The following is a 19,242-nucleotide window of genomic DNA, read 5'->3' as shown; positions in this document are numbered from 1 at the left end:
GTAGCTGGGATTACAGGCACCCACCATCATGCCCAGCTAATTTTTGTATTTTTGTAGAGACGGGGTTTCACCATGTTGGCCAGGCTGGTCTTGAACTACTGATCTCAGGTGATCCACCCATCTCGGACTCCCAAAGTGATGGGATTACAGGCATGAGCCACCGTGCCCGGCCGAAAGCAGGATAACTTTTATAGGACATTTATATAACTATAAAAGTTATCCTGCTTTCATCTCAAGTTCTAATCATTATCCAAAAAGGACTATTATAATAGGGTTTACCCAAAACATTTTGACTATATGGCACACTATTAACTCAGTCGATTGAGTCTATTAATATCAATTCCTTGTTAACTGAGACTTCATTCTTCTGGAAAGTAGAAGTAGCATAGAGTTACACAGGAATTTCATATAGAGGAAGAGCTGAGTTTACAGCAGAATGCATAAAAGATATATTCACATATTCTGCGTTTCTCCTCCTGGAGATTCTGTTTATGCACTTTTCATCATATTCAAAGGAAATTTACCTTCTAAAATTCATTTTTTAATTCCAAGTTGTTCTGGAAGTAATCATACACACACGTACACACAATTTAACTACATTAGATAAGCATGGTGAAAAGTGGCTAGTTTTCCTGACATAGAGATCATTATCATTCAGCATGTTTACAGTTTTTTCTGCAGTACTTTCACTGGTTAGCACAAACAGTAATTTTAGAAATCGGCAGTCTGTATTGCTCCAAATGCTCTTTCAGGGCATTTTTAAAATGGGAACCTTTTTAAAAAATAAAGGGCCTCATCACATATAAAAAAGTTCTCCATTTGGATATATTGTAACAGTCCCCTTGAGTGATGATAATGCTAAATTTTATACTACTTTTCTCTCATGAGTTGTTTCATTTAAATTTCAAAAGTAGCTGCTTACCAACATTAGTGACTCTTATTTTAGAACACGATAAACGATACACATCAAATCTTAATTTAGAACATTAAGTTGTTGCTTAAAAGGGCCAAATCTCAGTTATCTCATTTGCATAATGAGGGAGCTGGACTAAATAGCACCCAAGGTCCCTTAGAGCTCTAGAATTTAAGGACAATGCAAAAGGCAACACCTGCACATGTAAATTCTGGGATTTTAATAGTTACAAAATTATGACCCTAGAAGGGGCACTAGAGATTCGTATAATCCCTTCATTATATAAATTAAGAAAAAGAGACAGTGAGGTTAAAAGACCTATCCAAGTTCACAGAGCTAGTTAATTGTAGTAAACGGACTAGAGTTCTGTAATACGTAAGATGATTGCCTAAAACAAATTATCTACAATGGTCTGTGCTGAAAAGGTTTCATGAATAGTGATTACACAAAGAATTACCGCAATAAAAATTCGTATTCAATGTTCAAATATTTTTATCGTATAATTAGATACCCCAAAATAATATTTAAAATTACCAGCCTTTGAGGTCTATACAAATTGCAAGAGAAGAATTTTCTAAGAAAAAAATAAACTTTTAATGGCTTATTTCATATACACTATTCAGAAAAAGTTTGTTTAGATAACATACAAACATTTCCAATATAAGATTGATTAAAAAAAGAAGTGCCAGATAAAGACCATGTACCTAGTGGAACTGGGAAAACAATTTCTAAGATTATTGATTAAGAGAGAGAAAAAATTGGCTAAGCGAACACTGTTATCTCTATTCTATTCTCTATTGAGCATCTTCAATATTCAATAAAATGTAAATTAAAAAATCACAGAAATCATGGTAAGACAGATGGTCTATAGTTATTCATTTTTTAATGAATTCCTTGATATATTCACCAGTTGTTGAATGTTCTGTTGATGAAAGCAATCATGAGAGTTGCAAGTTATTGTACAATTTTAAAAGTGTCATGGGGATTAAAAATATGTTGCTATAATACTCCTCATTCATTAAAATTTATAAATCATTCTAAAATAAGAAGTTGATGTGTGGCTAACACTACTAAATATTCCAAGTCACCCAAATGCTACATCTTGAATGACTGATTATACTGACTTTCAAAGAACTACAAAAAATAACAAATGGCAAATAGTCTGTCTTATAGGCAAAGGAAAGTGAGAAGTAAGATTTTTTTAAAAAGCAGAAGAAAGAATGTTGTCATAAAATGAATCGCCTCATGGCTCATAAATTATAGAAACACAAATGTTAAATGACCTTTATTATTTGGTGTAGGAAGCTTAATAAAATTTAGAAGCAAGAGAAGGTTTATCGTGAAGAGAAGGCCACCTATTCTCTGCCACTTTAGGTGATTATTCAAGCTTATTGACATTCCAGACCTATGGCATTGGCTTTCAATTGGCAGCTTGTGCCAGTCTCCTAGTGCTTGTCACTTTCAAACAGAAAAGACAAGATAAGAGACTGCTTTACTTATAGTGGCCTGCTTTTGAGTGATCAACCTCTATCTAATCCATATTATATTTAAGATATTAAAGATACACTCATCTTAGAGACTGTCACCCAAATAAAATCCTGTAAATGTCTTCAAGTCTCCAACTTTAAAGATATACTTCTCATTTTAATTCATGACCTCTATAATTTTTTAAAGATTATCTCTAGCATAAAGCTTTTGTTGCCTTCACAAAGCCTATATACTCCAAATTAGCAGTCATTTTTCAATTGGTCTACATTGAGATTGCATCTCTTATATAGGGAAGTTGAATATGATAGGATGGTATCGTAAGACGTGTTTTACCCATTTTTCTTATTATAATGTATTTATAAACTTTCAGAAGCTTCAATAGAGAAAGATTTACTTTTGAAAAGCACGTCAGTTTAAATGGTAAAATTAATATACATCACAGAGCATCTGCTACCAGATCACTGTTTATACCTGCCTAAGCACATTTATTATAAAAACTACTGTCACTACCAAGTATACCTTATTCTCTCTAAAACAATGGCAGATGGCTGAACTCTTGGGTGGAACCATTCTTTATAACCTATTTATATATAGATACTTTTCTAACACTATTTACATAACACATCAGGGACTAAAATAAACTGGTAATAATCATAGACAGTATCAATTATTACAATGATATTTCATTTGAAAAAGAATAAAAGTGACTTTGATATTATTGTTACCTTAAAAATATTAATAAATATTAAGGAAATTTTAAAATTTTCAGTAGCAGCATAAAGCTATATATTGTTTTCTGTTGGCAAGGCAATGAAATAGAGCAGGCATATGTCCTATATTTCCAGAACCCGGGGCCATGGAGTTCAACCTCTTTCTTGAAATAGACCATAACTGATATAATTGATACTGATAACATCACTCCTTAGAAATATTGATTGATTCATTTTTCAAAACACATGACATTAAGCTTGCTGAGCTGATTTAAATTATTTTACTCCCCCCTCTCTACCATGGACTGACACTATTATATAGGCTACTGAGCACAGTTTTAAGAAATAATCTTACAAATACATAGCCTACAGAGTCAGAATTGGCCTTGCTACGTAATTAACCTTTAAAGGGAGCATAATTTCTTTTTGTTAAGTGGAATATATTTCCCATTTGTTTCATGTAAAAATATTAACAAAATGATGCATTCACTTTTCTTTTTATTGTAATACATGAATTGATATGTGACTTTCGTCAAAAATGCATTTTAAAGAAATATTAGAAAGCCTATGGAGTCAAATTTTCCTGGGCATATAGCAGCAAACAAAAACACTTAATTAACAGTTATACGGGTAACATTAGCTGAACTGTGGACTCAGATGATTTTCTGCCACATCAGAAGTGTTACTCTTCTCTTAAATATACTAACCAATACTACTCCTTTTTTCTATAATTGAATCATATTTTCTCCTTGAATTTTTTAGATAAATAATTAGATCACTGCTTTCCCCAAGGTACTAGTATATCAATATTTTCCAGGGAAAAATATTTCCATGGCTTTATTTTGCTTTTAGACAACTGACTCCTAATGTTTTTAATTATGAAAGGCTGAGTTTTAATGACCCATTACTAGCTTATTCTTTTAAAGTTTCACAGTTTTTGATTTTTTAATTTTACCAGTAGTCTACCTTTAGAATTAGATATTCAAATAATGAGATGTTCAAACACTTACTAGTAATTACCCTAGTGTTATTCATGTCAATACTCTTAGCAGATCAGGAGAAAATCTGGCATTTCTTTGAGTAGAAATTCATTCTAGTCAATCAAATTGGTCTCCCACTTTTTATACCAATTTATTAGATTACTGGTAGAAGATCAATCAAAGTGCCTTGCCAGGGAAAGATTAATTACTTCCTTGTTGTGAATTAATTAGTAGTGTATTTGAGTGCTAAGCAAACCTGATCTACTGAAATAAAAATGAATGTCAAACAGATTTGCTAACCTGAGATAAACTCTAGCAGACATCATTTTAATAAAAACGTATATTTATCTTTATTTTAAACATATAATTTTTTAGCCCTAAATGTTCTTGAAACTCTATATTTTCTTCTTTTGTATCACAGAAATGACTATGGTATACAAAAAGAGGAAAAGCATTAACTTTTTGGGGGGAAGATGAAGAAATTTCACTCAAGTATTTTGTTACTTTAAGATTCAATGCTAGACACTAGACCAGCTATAACATTTTCAGATAGAGTGACTTCATGCGTGAAATGATCACATACAATGAAGAGGTTTTAAAAAATACAGATGACATAACTTGTTCAGTTGAAGAAAATTAAAATACTGATATAAACTAAATCATTCTCCTTTTCATTTTAGGGGGATTTTTCTCTGCAATTGAACTGATTTATGACTAGAAAGCTGAAGACTGATTTGAGCCTCTTTAGCAATACTCTATTTCACCATTTATCTTCCAAAGAATTATGGCTATTTTATCTCTTCCAATGAAGCTGGAAAATTATAATATGCCAGCAGATCAGTAGAAATGTAAAAATATTAGTAGTTACCCTTTTAGATCCAACTTACCTATAGTGAAATAGCAGCAATGCATTCTCTATTTGAGGACAAAACATAAAAACCCTGGCTTCATAAACATAGAGTATTAAAAAATCTCAGAAGTTTAATGTGGTAGACATTTGCTAATATTTCTATATGTCTCAGAACTCAGTCTGAATTATAAAAACAGAAAAAAATTTAGAAAACAAATTGGAAAGCATTTTTAAATCATATCCTCAAAAATCATATTTTACCTGAGACTACTTAAAAATAAGTAGATAGGAACATAGGGCCATACATAGTTTAATGTGTTTACAGTAGTCCCAAGAGGATCTCACTGTCCTCAAATCTCTGAGTTAACACTATACCTGGATATGTAAAATCCTCAAAAGTAGACTCACAACTTGTTCTTTACCAGGGCCACATGTGTCTCCATGAATGTGTCTCAAGAAAATCCTTGGAAAATGCAGACATTATCTGTTCCAGTATCCACAGTAACCCAGCAGCAATCAATAGTGCTGTTTTTGAATTGGGTTTCTATTTTGTTTTTGCTTTTTAACAAATTAACTAGCTTCAAAGAGCAGGGTTCATTGTAAATAATCTGATGAGGCTATGGTAGGAGGAAAGGTCTAGAATATAAGCTGTCATCCAAGGAAGACAGAACTGTATAGAATGGCATTAAGTGACCCTTAGTCCAATGGCCACAGTAAAGAGATTGCAATTATAAAATTTAAAAATTACAAAGTCTTCAGATGGAATGAGACAGGATATTTTATTGACTTTGTCTCCTCAAAAAGTAATAATTGGCTTGAGTTTGTTTTCTTTATTTTAAAAAGAAAAGTTAATAGTCTTGGCAAAAGACTTAAGAGAATGAATTGTGTGATTTCTTCACCTAAGCAGCAGATTTTTATCAACCAGGGAACTATATTTTTAAAGCAGTATTAATAAATCCCTCTAGCAAATTTTACAGAATACCCTTATTCATAAATGTCATGTTTATTTCTGTTTTGTGAATTTACAAAGGATTTGCAGAACTATGTGCTATTTTGGCAATTCACTAGCAAGAAAGAAAGCAGATTGAAGATGTAATACATTTCAAAATGTGAAATGGGAACTGCATAAATTAATTCCATTGCTTAAGGACAGCATTTATTTCCTCTAACACTTTACATTCCTATCAGTGGTGCTATTGACAAACACTGCACAGTTTATTGGCATCTGCTCCATATCATAAAACCCATTATTGGGTGCTATTTCAGAGCTATAGCTTTGCTTTTTGAAGAATCAAAATACCTTATCATCAGTATTAGCCTAAAGAGATTACTTTGCTATGGCCAATTCTAAACCAGCTATGTTTTCTCTTTTTAATTAAAACAACACACACACACACACACACACACACACACACACACACACTATGTTAAACATTTCACTACCGTGACACATTAAGACAATGGAGCTTCATTTCAAGTAAATTATTGCGCTTCTTGCACTTTTAGTAAGGTCTCTGACTGTCCCAAAACAAAACTCCTAACCAAAATTTTCTTGGAACATGATTTAGGGGGAGGTTTCACATTTAGTAGGAGAGCAGTTTGTTAGTATTATTCATAGTAAAAAATAACATTTAAACATTCACTTAACAATATTGTTAGACTTGTAGAAAATGGGCATTCATTTTTAATTATATCTACCCTTTGCATAAGTTTATTAAAATAATAAGCAGCAAAATATATAATTTGCTTTACTATTATCATTGCCCACAGACATCTAGATTTTAAAATAAAATCGATTGAGCAACTAAAGTTTTTAATGCAAATTTTGTGAGTCCTTCATCCTGTAGAGTAAATATGAACAAGATATTTACTGTTCAAGATAATAGTGTAAATATAATTAGAAGAGAGAAATGTTGAGCTCCTAATAGAAAGCACCCTTTTTTTTAAAAAAAAAGCCCCTAAGTATGTCAGCTAATACATTGATGCTAGCACTTATATCCTTAACTATAAACAAGATCAGCTTCTGTTAAGAACTATGCATTTGAATACTTTTTAAAACAACTACTTATTTCTAGATATAATTGGGATTAATAAAGCTATATTTAATGTTAAATGTTTAGTAACACATGTCATGCTTAGTAACACATGTCATGTACAAATGAATCAACTCTTTCTAGTTTATAAAAATGATACTTATCCCATTTCTATATTCTTATTTAACAGGGCATGATAGACCTACAACTAAAACAATGATTTATGGAGTAAAAAAGATCAGTGGCACCCTTGCTTAATGTGTATTTGTTACTTATGATCATATTCTTATTAGAGATTAGCTCTTAGTTCATTACACAAGTAAATATAATCACAACTATGTATTTCCACCAGGAGTCATTTTGCTGTGCTAAACAAAGTAAATTAAAGATAGTTTAGTGACACAAGGTATAGGGGAATTTTTTATCTTCAGAACAAATGTTGATCATTTATTCCAAGTATAAAATTGAAAATGGAGATAGTAGATTTTCAGGACAGTCTGAACTTGCTGACTCAAAAGTCTCTAATATTTTTACATTAAAAATACCTATAATATACAGCATCTACATCTGTAGAGAGAAAAAGTTGATGTTATGTTGTCATTGGTTCCATATGTTTAGCCTTAGATTATATCATAATGTTTAGCCAATCCATTTCCCTATTTTTTGAAGTTTCAAAAATAGAGGATTAAAATACAATGATAGGGAAGCTATTTTGTTCTGAAGCCTAGAAGCTTTATTTGAATTATACATCCCTGCAATCCATAATGCTCAAAATAACCTTTCAAAATGTCTAGTTTATATTACCTTATTTATGTTTTTGCCAGGTATTTGGCCCACTGTTTTTCATATTGGTTTATGGCTATGACTTTTTTCTCCCATATATTGTATGCTTTTTTGTATCTACATACTTTTATGTACATAACATAAATGGAGCAAATTGTAGCTTCTTGCAATTTCAAGACTCTTCTGAGAAATATATATCTTATCAAATTTTGTATTTCCTGAAATTATAAATCAGCAAGGTTGTTCGCTACACGTTCAAGGTAATACATTTAATGAAATTTTATTTAATACCAACTCTATGATCCTTTTAAAGAGTTCAACATCTTTGGAATTTGCAAAACACAGATTTTGTGCCTTCTGTCTGGAGACCAAATGTGAATACCTTTCTAAACAGTAACATGGCACAGGTGTGTGATTTCAGTATATTGCTGAAAACCTCAGATGCCCTCTCCTACATTGGAGTCAGGATCTCTTCTTTCCTCAGAAAGAAAATAACTGTCAATGGTTTTTATCTCTACCAAAAATAAAAATAAAATCTAGAAAATAATTTTTATATATAAGAAAAAATTTATACCTTCACAAATAAATGAATAAAATAAAATAAATTGGCTGTTTTATATACAAATAAATATACAGGTGTACATAAATGGAAAATTCTATCTATGCCTTAACAAAGTCACTATAATAAATTTCATTCAGAGTAGTTATGATCATACATTTAAAATATTATAAACTGCCTTATACATGTCATCCATCTAATTCTGTATGTTTACCTTTCAAAAATGTGTCACTATTCACAATAACATAATGAATTAGCCCATGTTATTATGGCTATGATAGCTTGAGTTGCAAACACAGTAAGCCCGTTTATATTGAGGAACCAGAGAGGTATCACTTACTAGATTCAGGATCGGAGTTGCCATCCCCTTCAGTGCGATTGCTGGGTGTAGCACGATCAAAGTACTCCTCCTGAGGATAGCCAAGGGGCAGGCCATGGGATGTGCTGGTAAGGCTGCCTGCATCATGGTCTCCCAGTCCACCATCACTGCTGCTTTCCTGAGAGCCTTCTGGCAGGTGAAATGTGACACGCCGCTGGGACTGAAAGGGAGAATGAAAATTACAGGGTTTCAGATATGATCTGAATAATTGCTTAATGCTGCAATTTAGAAAATGCATTATTTCGGCTATCTGGTGAAGACACATTAACATTATCTTGAGTTGTGAACAATTTTAGGCTTTTGTGAATAACACAATTCTGTGTTCAAACCTTCTTCACCTGAAGGCAGTGTTGCTTCCATTATATTTCGAAACAAGGCACAGCCAGATGCAGAATGAAAGTCAACTTGTTCTAAAGCAAGAGACAGTCAGCTTTATAGCATATTTGAGCAAACTGGAAATTCCAATCATAATTTTAACATGTATTTATTTAGGTATTATTTGGCAATAACTTATTTTTTGAATAATAAGTGTGGATAAATGTAACCATACTTTTTTGCTGTATCTGTAAGTTGCTAGTGAGCTGAAACTGTGAATAATAACACAAATTTATTCAATCATGTAGGCTTAGAAAACTAAAAGTACATCATCTTTTAGAAGAATCTTAGGGACAAAATTTTGAATTGGAATTTATTTAAATTGATTTTACTTTCTAAGAAAAAAAGTAATTACATAATATGGATAACAGTTAATGGTAATTATGAAAACAAATTATAGTTATCATCATAAATGGTATTCCTAGCAGAATATAAAAAATATATACAAATAAAAAGATAAAGATGAAGCATTTGGTTTCCGAAAGAAGAAGTTTGTAACATCTTCACCAGATCTTGTAGCAGCATTTTTGTTTGCAGCATTGCTATGCTATATGTAGTAGTCTCCAAAAATAGGCTCCCCAATGGACACCACCTCTTGATATTCAGACTTTCAAGTAGCCTGAGACCACATTGAATCTGCACAGACTCTGTAATCAAACCTTGTAGCTTCTGCTTTGCACCCTTGGAAAACTCACCATGGAAAATTACAGCTGCATTGAAAGTAGTTTGAGTACTGGGAGCATGCCATACTGTGGGGAAGCTCAAGCTAGCTTCGTGGAAAGACTGTATAAAAAGAGACTACAATGCCGAGAGAGGCCCAGCTGTTCCAGCCACTCAAGTTCAGGCGCCGGATATGTACATGAAGAATCCATTATGAACATTCCAGCTGGTGGACTTATTGGAGTCATCCTAACTATCTTCAGACATTTGAGCACCCCCTACTTAAGGCAGCAGTCATTGTGGAGCAGAAATAGCTATATCTGCTGTACACTACCTAAATTCCTGACCTAAAAATTAAGAAGGACTATTGATTTTTATGTCCCCAAAGATTACTGATGGTTTGCTATGTAACAATAGATCAACCAAAGCACTAAACTACTGGCAGCATGAAAGCTTCAAATTAGGTATAATTTATTTAAGAGATTTGCATACATCAAAGATCACAAGAATTTACGTCCTAGGCATTTTCATAACAGAATGCATATGTTTTCACAAATTCAGGTCTAACAGTCAGCCATTTCTTCAGATGGAGCTATGAAAAGATTTGAATATCGTACTTCAAACTTATTGGAAGATATATGAAAATATAATAGATGCATAAAATATTTAAGTAGCTCACTTGAATCTTCTTTAGTTTTTAGCCATTATTTTTTATATTAAAGTCTCGATAAAATAGGAGAAAATGACTAATGCATGTAATATGTAATATATCTTATGGAATATGTTTCTGAACATAAAATTACTTCTTCTAATGAGAAATAGTCTGCTGATTTTCTACATGTAAGTGTAACAGCCAGACAGGATTCCTTTGGGCCTCTCAGAGGGAGTAGTGGGTGGTGTTGGTTAAGGTAACTCTTAGTAGAATTAGTACGAGCAGAAAATAAACTGAATAAAAGAAAAGCTTGCTGGAACTAAGTAATATTGAGGAGTTCAGAAGGCAGGGGTTTTTGTTGTTGTTTGTTTTGTTTTGTTCTGTTTTGTTTTAGACAGGGTCTCATTCTGTCATCTAGGTTGGAATGCAATGGCACAATCTTGGCTCACTGCAACCTCTACCTCCCAGGCTCTAGCGACCCTCCCAAGTAACTGGAACCATAGGTGCGCACCACCACGACAAGCTAATTTTTTGTATTTTTGGTAGAGATGGGGTTTCACCATGTTGCCCAGGCTGGTCTCGACCCTTGAGCTCAAGCAATCCACCCACCTAGGCCTCCAAAAGTGCTAGGATTACAGGCATGAGCCACCTCACCCAGCCTTGGTTTTAGTTTTTGGGGGGATGAGTGTTAGGTTGTGTGGAAGCTGTGAAGAGTGAGATTGACTGTATTATCTGATTAAACCACACTGTATTTTCTAAGATTTAAAGCATTTATCAGGGAAATAATGTAACTGAAATATCTGTTTGTATGCTTTTGCCTAGTCAATATCCCTTTTTCTGTTTGTCTTTGTATCTAGAACCCACAGTGAAAAGAGGAAAATAAAAGCTTCAGGTCGTCTTCTGATCACCTCTATACAGACATAATCCGAATGTTACCCTGAATTACAGGACATTAAAATACATGGATTACCTAGCCTGTCAGTCATCTATTATTTATTAGTACTAAAGATATTTAGTAGGGAGCTACTGAAATAATCATCAATACTGTATTCTTCAAAAGCAGAGTTTCATAAAAGTTTATAAAAAGTTTAGCTGCTTCAACTCTAAAGTCTCAGAGTACTAAATAAGCCCTTGTGAAACCGCCTTTGCAAAATTATGACTGAGACAGTGAAAGGTATCTAACCTAGCCAACTCCGTCTTGCTTCTTAACCTCCAAGCTGTCCTTGTCCATTCCTGGGAATAGGCTGAACTAACTTTGGGAGAAACTTAGTTTATAGTTTAAAACAAATACACTAACAGCCCTTTCCCAAAGCTGACCTCTTTCTTGCCTGGGGACTAGATTGCCTTTGTAAGATTAACATTAGCCACAAGATTAGTAATTATGGTTTAGGAGTCATGCAGCTGGAGGCTACAAGATTCTGACCCTCCCTAAACTGCTCCTAAGATCAGTGCTTGAGATATTTTGCAGATCCTGCACTTGATGGACCAGCTGGCACCACCCAGATCGATAAACTGGCTCATCTGATCTTGTGGCCCCCACCCAGGAACTAACTCAGCCCAAGAAGACAGCTTTGAATCTCTACGATTTCACCACTGACCAATCAGCACTCCTGGCTCACTGGCTTCCCCTCACCCACCAAGTTGTCCTTAAAAACTCTCTCCCCAAATGCTCAGGGAGACTTATTTGAGTAATAATAAAACTCTGGACTCCTACACAGCCAACTCTGCGTGAATTACTCCTTCTCTACTGCAATCCCCCTGTCTTGATAAATCGGCTCTGTCTAGGCAGCGGGCAAGGTGAACCCACTGGGTGGTTACATTTGCATTCTTGTAAATAAACTAACTAAAACATTGTCAATAGCTTGTTGGATCTATGTAGAAATTCGTAATATATAAAAAATTTACAACATTTAAAGAAACTCTCATCAGAGTGAGCAGGCAACCTACAGAATGGGAGAAAATATTTGCAATGTATCCATCTGACAAAGGACTAATACCCAGAATCTACAAAGAACTTAAACAAATTTACAAGAAAAAAACAAACAACCCCATTAAAAAGTGGGCAAAGGATATGAAGAGACATTTCTCAAAAGAAGACATTTATGCGGCCAGCAAACATGAAAAGAAGCTCATCATCAATGGTCGTTAGAGAAATGCAAATCAAAACCACAATGAGGTATCATCTCACACCAGTTAGAATGGCGATCATTAAAATGTCAGGAAACAACAGATGCTGGAGAGGATGTGGAGAAATAGGAACACTTTTACACTGTCGGTGGGAGTGTAAATTAGTTCAACCATTGTGGAAGACAGTGTGGAGATTCCTCAAGGGTCTAGAACCAGAAATACCATTTGACCCAGCGATCCCATTACTGGGTATATACCCAAAGGATTATAAATCATTCTACTATAAAGACTCATGCACATGTATGTTTATTGCGGCACTGTTCACAATAGCAAAGACTTGGAACCAACCCAAATGTCCAACAGTGATAGACTGGATTAAGAAAATGTGGCACATACACTCCATGGAATACTATGCAGCCATAAAAGAGGATGAGTTCATTTCCTTTGCAGGGACATGGATGAAGCTGGAAACCATCATTCTCAGCAAACTAACACAGGAACAGAAAACCAAACACTGCATGTTGTCACTCTTAAGTGGGAATTGAACAATGAGAACACATGGACACAGGGAGGGGAACATCACACACTGGGGCCTGTTGGAGGGTGTGGGGCTAGGGGAGGGATAGCATTAGGAGAAATACCTAATGTAGATGATGGGTTGATGGATGCAGCAAACCACCATGGCATGTGTATACTTATGTAAAAAACCTGCACGTTCTGCACATGTATCCCAAAACTTAAGTATAATTAAAAAAAAAACACAACATTTATCTACAGTTTTAAGAATGATAAACTAATCATCCTCTAGGACCCCTCTTATAACCATTAAACTGAAGGTTCAGCAAACTTTTTCTGTAAAGAATGAGATAGTAAATATTTTAGGCTTTGTGGGCCATATGATACAGTCTCAGTCTCAACTACTTAACCCTAATGTTGAAGTGTAAAAACAGCCATAGACAATATGAAACTGAATGGGCCTGCCTGTGTTCCAATAAAACTGTACTTATGGACATTAAAATTTAAAATTTAGGTACTTTTATGTATTATTAAATATAATGTTTTGCTTGAACTTCTTCATCATTTGGCTCTAAAGGCCATGGTTTGAAGACCTCTGATCTGGAAGGCTAATTTTTCAATATGGAAAAGCTGGTTAAAGATAATTATTGTGCAGTATAAAAGGGCTACTACATTAATATTCATGTCATAATTTGTTCATGACAAATTTCTGTCTGTAGCCCTGCAGAGAAGTTGTGACACAGAAATTAAAACAAATCTATTGACTGGAATAGTGACTTTATGGGATGGAAATAAATCCTGGCGTTTTCATGAATAAATATTTGCCCTGAAAAGCTAGTTATTTTCTGCCAGTAGCAGAGAGAAATAGCACAGGATACCTCTCCCTAAAATCTACACACCTCATTTTTAGCTCAAATGAATCAAAATTCCAGAACACAACAATACCCAGAAATTATATTGGTGTCATTCACATAAATCATTTACAGACTAAATATCAAATCCCCAGCATTCTTGTGTCCATTAAACCTCATGAAGGCATCATTTCATAGTAATTATCAGGTAAATATTTTTACATTTCATAACATGATGCACGTGGCATTTCGGACAGGTTAATCTGGCACCAAAGAGGCTGCATGCAGATAGGTGACCCTGTGATTCTAATTATAGAATACTTGAGTATCATGTTAGAGAAGGCTCATTAGAATTACTTATACAACCTTGCACACGCCATGAGTTCAAACCTAATACACTCTAACCCAATCTTCCTTTAGATTCACTGTCATCACCAGTAACTCTGATTAGAAAGAGTAATCATATGTAGGGTCATTACTTTCTAAGGATTACCATATGCAAGTTTGTTTTTGATTTACATATAAAACATTTTGAATTTCAAACTATTAAGAATACTTTAAGATTCCAAGTTCCCACATTTTATAATAGTAAACAACCTCATTCTGAATGTCAGAGGATTTCTGCATTTTTTTCCCATAGGTACTGTCTCTTAGCCAAATGATTTATAATTACTCAGTATATCATAAAGTAAAATGTGCAAATAGCCTGGTTAGAAACTAAAGATTTTCATGTGCATTATATGGCCAGCATGCACATCCCATGTGAAGATCATAATTCCCAGTGTAAATCTCACAGATGACATATCAGGCCTTTTTATTTTGTAGCAGGTCTTTACTACTTGGCCCTGAAATTTGTAGTCATAAAACTTTCTACTTTACCAACTCAAGTCATTTTGCAGGATGGATCAGTTGACCTGTTGGCCTAATTGTGTTTTCACTGCTTCATTTCTTTTTTTTTCTTTCTTTTTTTTTTTTTTTTTTTTTTTCTTTTTTCGAGATGGAGTCTTGCTCTGTCGCCCAGGCTGGAGTGCAGTGGTGCAGTCTCAGCCTACTGCAACCTCTGCCTCCCGGGTTCAAGCAATTCTCCTGCCTCAGCCTCCCGAGTAGTTGGGACTACAGGCGCCCGCCACCACGCCTGGCTAATTTTTGTATTTTTAGTAGAGACGGGATTTCACCATATTGGCCAGGCTGGTCTCGAACTCCTAACCTTGTGATCCACTCGCTTCAGCCTCCCAAAGTGCTGAGATTACAGGCGTGAGCCACTGCTCCCGGCCTCACTGCTCCATTTCATAAAATTTGAATAGTCTCATTTCTCATGTTTCTGGGGGTTCTACCCTTCATGGCTATTTTTTTTTAAGTACCATAATACATCACTAGCATGTGCTGGAGGCTTTTTATGAAGCTACATTGTACCAGAATCAGGTGACCTCCTAGCTCTGACTATTCTGCCATTACATTTTTCATGATATAAGATTTTTGTGTGTGTGTGTGTGTCTGTGTGTGTGTGTGTGGCACAGTCAGACAAATTTTTTGCTGATTAGAAGACTACATGGCATTATAAGCAGGCAACTTTCCTTCTTTCCTTGAATCATAATTCATTTCAGCTCAATCAGAATGGAAATAATCTATTTGTAGATATGCAAGATGAAGCTTCTTCTTTCAGGAATGTTATTGCTTATAAATTGTTAAATTGGCTATTACTGCAGTTGTGTGAACTTTGCAAATGAAATAGCAATATTGTGAATGTTTGAGAAACTACAATTCTTTGACTAACATTTAAAATATGACAGAATTGAAACTTAATACGCTTTGAAACTGGCATGTGTCAAAAAAGCCATTAAGTAATACTAAAGCCAAAGAGTAAAACTGAAATAGACAATGGTTTCAATGAAAAGCCTAATTATCAGTCAAAAAAAGAATAGTAGAAATGTCTACATTGTTTTTGGTACTAACCACATCCATATTTAGTGACTTACATTTAACCTTATGAATTACCAAAGCACCTTGACTATCCAATAGTTAGGATAGCCTCAGCTATCCTAAAAGAACCTCATATCAGGAAGTAAGTGGGGGAATAAAGGCATGTAAATTCCTAAAGTATTTATCACAAAGTTTGTTTTCAGAATCATATCTACCATACTCTGCTTTTATTTTTAATTTTAACAACCTTGGATATCTGTTTCTCCAGCTCACAGTGTGTATTAGGAGGGTTGGTAGCTGCTAGAAATGAAAACATTGACAGAAGAAGTTCCCACCAATTTTCTTTAGATATGCCTTTAGCCACATAAAATATGTGTGATTGTTCTTCTACATGACAAGCCCTCCTGTGTTTGAAGATAGTTAAGACTCATGTATAAGTCTTCCTATTCCAGGCTATAGTTCCCATCCTAATTTGTTATGGTTTTCAGAACTTTTACGATCCTATTAACCATTTTCATTTTTGTCCCTGTAGTCTACTAGCATAATTAACAAGATCAAACCTAAACTACTTACTCCATTGTCAGTGATGAAATAGACTTGGGAGATGATGGAACCATGGATCACATATGATCCAAATAATCATTTTATTTTTAAGAATATTAGTCAATAGTTAAGTTTTTCTAGTTGTTATTTGAAAATATGTTTCCATAAAATAAGCCACAAGTTTGGTTTGAACACTGCTTCATCTCTGGTGTCACTCCTTTATATTTGCAAAATAATTCTCCCTTTGCCATAGTTACACAACATGTCTGTTTAATTAATACATTTTAAACAAGCCAAATGTCATTCAAGCAACAGATGGTTTCTGACTTGGATTAGATGTTGGAATAATTTTGTAGCATACAACGAAAGAGGAAAAACCTGGCATTGTCATTAATGGCATAAACGCTTGGATCAAAATATTTCTTGTTAATGTTAGTAAAAAATGCAACAAAAAGTTATGATGGTGAATAAATATCAGTTTTTAAATAATAATTATTAGAATGTATTCCTAATAAAATTGGAAAATGCACACATCGGCTAGTATGCTAGCAATTTCATTAGTGTGTTGAGTTTATGGATAGTGGTAACATGTTTGTTTTAGACCCATTCTGGTGTATATGAAACATGTTTGTTTCATCTTTTTTACCTGGTGTTCATTAGCACATGGAAAACAATTGCTGCTTTGTAATATGTGTCACTTCCTGGAAATTAATATGAGATGAATAGACCAATGTTTCCTTTGAACTTTTCTTACATTTAAAAAACATTGAAGTTCTATAATCATCATAGACAATCAAATAATAAATTAAAATAGTTGCATCTTCCAGTAATAATATTCACCAGTGTGGAAGATAGTAGCAAGCAACGTTATGGTAAATATAGTTGTGGGTGGAGTTGTGGGGAGGAATTGTAATCAACTAATATCTGTAGTGTTGCTGTAGTCTTTTACTTGTGGATCTCTCTACAGAGGTGTATTTCTTCTAAAAGCAGACTCCCCTCTACTTATTTTCCATACAAACAAAAATATCTCTATATACTGTCTACCACACCCACATACTCCACACGCACATACACACATACACACACACGGTATTAAAAATAACCTCAAAGTGACTGACAAGTTAAAGAATTTTAAAAAAAGATCATTATGCTATGGTCCCAGGAGTAAATTGATATGGCACTGTCCTTTTCATTTTTCTTAAAAAGGTATAAACATATACTTCTTAATTATTTCTAAATTGAGGATGGGAATACAAACTAGTAGAAAGATATAGTCTCCAACTCTAAAACCCATAAATCAATCTTATATATTTACCTCCAATATATTATTTGGACCTTTTGTAACACTACTTTTGTTGCCTTTCATAACATTTGGGAATTAGATAAGGGAATGAAAATTTGGATAAAATTGATAGCTAGCTACTGCAACCGGTAGCTATCAAGTGGTTTTCAAAACATCAGCTACGTAGAAATCACCTAGTTAATTTGTTAATCATGCATATGTCACAAGATCTTTGGGGTGTTGCTTCACCAGACAGAAACCTCTGTGGCCGATGGTGCCTTTGCTTGAGTTTTGCTGGGGCCCACTGGGCTTATTCCACCCACTTGGCTTGGCAGGCTGCACTCAGGTCTCACTACCAGCCCGGATCCCATGCCTGCCAAAGGCAAGTCAAATGCAGGGAGGAGAGGGGTGTGTGAGTGAGCAAGCACAAGTTCCGGCCACTGCGCATAACCAGGTACACTGGCTGTGGTGAGGTGGGCAGCTGCAGGTGCCAGCGTGGGCACTGGATCCCTGCAAGGCTGCAGCTGAACCAACTGTACTGCAAGTGAATTGGGCACCAGGGAACATGGTGGCACCTGGAAGCTTGGAGATGCCAGGACCCACAGAGCCCCAAAAAGGGTGTCACAGCCCTGGCTCAGGGAGCTCCTAGGTCCAGGCTCCCCAAAGGGCACAGCTCTTCTCTTATGCTCTCTTCTATCCTCATCACCCCCAACGTGGCAAGTTGGGGTGGGGGGGTGGTGTTTCAGCCCTGTTTGTGTTACAGCTCTTTCAGTCCTGCCATTTGGTGGGTCCTGAGTCCTGTGTCCAGGAATAATGAGGTATGCAGACAATTGGAGTGTGAGCAAAGTGAAGAGATGTGTTGTTAAGTGACAGCGCACCTCTCAGAAGACACGGAGTGGGTAGCTCCTAACAGCAGTTAGGTCATCTGTCGTTTGTCCAATTCTCACTGAGTCCTGGAGTTTTTATGGGCTTGAGACGGGAGAAAGTCCATGCTGATTGGTCCATGGACAGCCATAGGCAGGCCAGAAAAAGCACGCATTCTCACTCTGGTCTGAGGAACTGGCCAACGGGCCCCCAGGCTTCAGGCCTTCTCTGACCGGAAGGTGGGACTTCACCAGGGACATGCCCTTTTCTGAGCAGAAGCCTCTATGCCTCCTGACGCTATCAATCATGTCATCCATGGCACCCACTATCAATCATGTCATCTATGGCACCCAGGCTGTTCATGCCAAAGGGCACCTTCAGGCCCATGCCCAGCTGCCCTCAGCACTCCTTCTGCTTCCCTCTCTTGTTTGTGGGTGGTCAAAGTCTGGAGGGGGCTGAGGCAGCCATGGGCATGTCAGCACCGCCAAAAGCTCACACACATCCCACTAGGTTGCCACAGTGCCCAGGCTTGGCCTCAACTTTGCTCCAAAATTGGAGTGGGCAGCTGGAGAGCTGAGAGGCCAAGCAGCAGGTGCAGGCTCTTTCAAGCCTGCTGGGGCAGGAGGGCTTCCTGGGTCCCCAAGAGCACAGGATGCCTGGGGCAGCAGTCCCAGCTGGGCCCCTGCAACTGCACCTGGGAGGGCGAGGCTCTCACCCCTCCAATTCAGAAGGAGGCGGGGCTCCCACCTGTTCCTGG

General features: G+C 35.7%; 1 protein-coding gene across 6 annotated transcripts in view; it reads right to left on the bottom strand.

Moving 5' to 3' along the window:
- Positions 1 to 19,242, bottom strand: part of PCDH11X (protocadherin 11 X-linked) — an 828,783-nt gene that overhangs the window by 222,376 nt on the left and 587,165 nt on the right. For all 6 annotated transcript variants that reach the window (XM_054676896.1, XM_054676897.1, XM_054676898.1 and 3 more), the window contains one exon: positions 8,657 to 8,855. In XM_054676896.1, coding sequence (XP_054532871.1) covers positions 8,657 to 8,855 — 199 coding nt within the window. The remainder of the gene's footprint in view (positions 1 to 8,656; positions 8,856 to 19,242) is intronic.

Source organism: Pan troglodytes, chromosome X (assembly GCF_028858775.2).
Source record: "Pan troglodytes isolate AG18354 chromosome X, NHGRI_mPanTro3-v2.0_pri, whole genome shotgun sequence".
Taxonomy (NCBI): Eukaryota; Metazoa; Chordata; class Mammalia; order Primates; family Hominidae; genus Pan; species Pan troglodytes.
Note: the sequence above shows the minus strand (reverse complement) of the source record. Positions and strands in the feature narration are given on the sequence as shown.